This window comes from Oncorhynchus masou, unplaced genomic scaffold, assembly GCF_036934945.1.
Source record: "Oncorhynchus masou masou isolate Uvic2021 unplaced genomic scaffold, UVic_Omas_1.1 unplaced_scaffold_7099, whole genome shotgun sequence".
NCBI lineage: Eukaryota > Metazoa > Chordata > Actinopteri > Salmoniformes > Salmonidae > Oncorhynchus > Oncorhynchus masou.
In genome coordinates, this window is record NW_027016857.1 from 13,487 (window position 1) to 15,835 (window position 2,349).

The 2,349-nt window shown below is 43.2% G+C and overlaps 1 protein-coding gene across 1 annotated transcript; it reads left to right on the forward strand.

Annotated features, from left to right (window-relative positions):
* Positions 1–2,021: 2,021 nt before the first annotated feature.
* On the forward strand, positions 2,022–2,333 carry LOC135539260 (keratin-associated protein 6-2-like; the record flags this gene model as incomplete). Its single annotated transcript, XM_064965086.1, has 1 exon — positions 2,022–2,333. A coding segment is annotated over exon 1 (312 nt), but the record flags the coding sequence as incomplete, so codon positions are not given.
* Positions 2,334–2,349: the final 16 nt, after the last annotated feature.

Consider the following 2,349-nt stretch of genomic DNA (forward strand, 5'->3'; position numbering starts at 1 on the left):
ATCATAGCCCACATCATAGCTCACATCATAGCCCACATCATAGCAAACATTATAGCCTATATCATAGCCCACATTATAGCCTATATCATAGCCCACATCATAGCCCACATCATAGCCAACAACATAGCCCACAACATAGCCCACATCATAGCTCACATCATAGCTCACATCATAGCCCACATCATAGCCCACATCATAGCTCACATCATAGCTCATATCATAGCCCACATCATAGCCCACATCATAGCCCATATCATAGCCCATATCATAGCCCACATCATAGCTCACATCATAGCCCACATTATAGCTTATATCATAGCTCACATCATAGCTCACATCATAGCCCACATCATAGCCCACATCATAGCCTATATCATAGCCTATATCATAGTTTATATCATATCCCACATCATAGCCTATATCATATGGGCAATAATGTGGGCTATGATGTGAGCTATGATGTCAGCTATGATGTGAGCTATGATGTGAGCTATGATATAGGCTATGATATGGGCAATAATGTGGGCTTTGATGTGGGCTATGATGTGGGTAATTTTGTAGACTATGATGTGGGCTATAATGTGGGCTATGATATAGGCTATAATGTGGGCTATGATATATGCTATGGTGTGAGCTATGATGTGGGCTATGCTGTGGGCTATGATGTGGGCGATGATATGAGTTATGATGTGAGCTATGATGTGGGCTGATGTAGGCTATGATATAGGCTATAATGTGGGCTATGATATAGGCTATAATGTGGGCTATGATGTGGGCTATGATATAGGCTATAATGTGGGCTATGATATAGGCTATAATGTTTGCTATGATGTGGGCTATGATGTGAGCTATGATGTGGGCTATGATGTGGGCTATGATATAGGCTATGATGTGTGCTATGATGTGGGCTATGATGTGGGCTATGATGTGAGCTATGTTGTGGGCTATGATGTGAGCTATGATGTTGGCTATGATGTGGCTATGATGTGAGCTATGAGCTATGTGAGCTATGATGTGAGCTATGATATAGGCTATGATATGGACAATAATGTGGGCTATGATGTGAGCTATGATGTGGGCTCTGATGTGGGCTATGATATAGGCTATAATGTGTGCTATTATGTGGGCTATGATGTGAGCTATGATGTGGGCTATGATGTGGGCTATGATGTGGGCTATGATATGAGCTATGATGTGAGCTATGATGTGGGCTATGATGTGGGCTATGATGTGAGCTATGATGTGAGCTATGATGTGGGCTATGTTGTGGGCTATGTTGTGGGCTATGATGTGGGCTATGATGTGGGCTATGATATAGGCCATAATGTGGGCTATGATATAGGCTATAATGTTTGCTATGATGTGGGCTATGATGTGAGCTATGATGTGGGCTATGATGTGAGCTATGATGTGAGCTATAATGTGGGCTATGATGTGGGCTATGATGTGAGCTATGATGTGAGCTATGATGTGGGCTATGATATAGGCTATGATGTGTGCTATGATGTGGGCTATGTTGTGGGCTATGATGTGGGCTATAATGTGGGCTTTGATGTGGGCTATGATGTGGGCTATGATGTGAGCTATGATGTGAGCTATGATGTGAGCTATGATATAGGCTATGATATGGGCAATAATGTGGGCTTTGATGTGAGCTATGATGTGGGCTCTGATGTGGGCTATGATATAGGCTATAATGTGTGCTATAATGTGGGCTATGATGTGAGCTATGATGTGGGCTATGATGTGGGCTATGATGTGGGCTATGATGTGAGCTATGATGTGAGCTATGATGTGGGCTATGTTGTGGGCTATGATGTGGGCTATGTTGTGGGCTATGATGTGGGCTATGATATGAGCTATGATGTGGACTATGATGTGGGCAATGATGTGAGCTATGATGTGGCTATGATGTAGGCTATGATGTGAGTTATGATGTGGGATATGATGTGGGCTATGATGTGGGCTATGATATAGGCTATGATGTGGGCTATGATGTGAGCTATGATATAGGCTATGATATGGGCTATAATGTGGGCTATGATATGGGCTATGATATGGGCTATAACGTGGGCTATGATATGGGCTATGATATGGGCCGTAATGTGGGCTATGATATGGGCTATGATATGGGCTATAATGTGGGCTATGATATGGGCTATGATGTGGGCTACGATGTGGGCTATGATGTGGGCTATGCTCTGGGCTATGATGTGAGCTATGATGTGAGCTATGATGTGGGCTATGATGTGAGCTATGATGTGAGCTATGATGTGGGCTATGATATAGGCTATGATGTGTGCTATGATGTGGGCTATGTTGTGGGCTATGATGTGGGCTATAATGTGG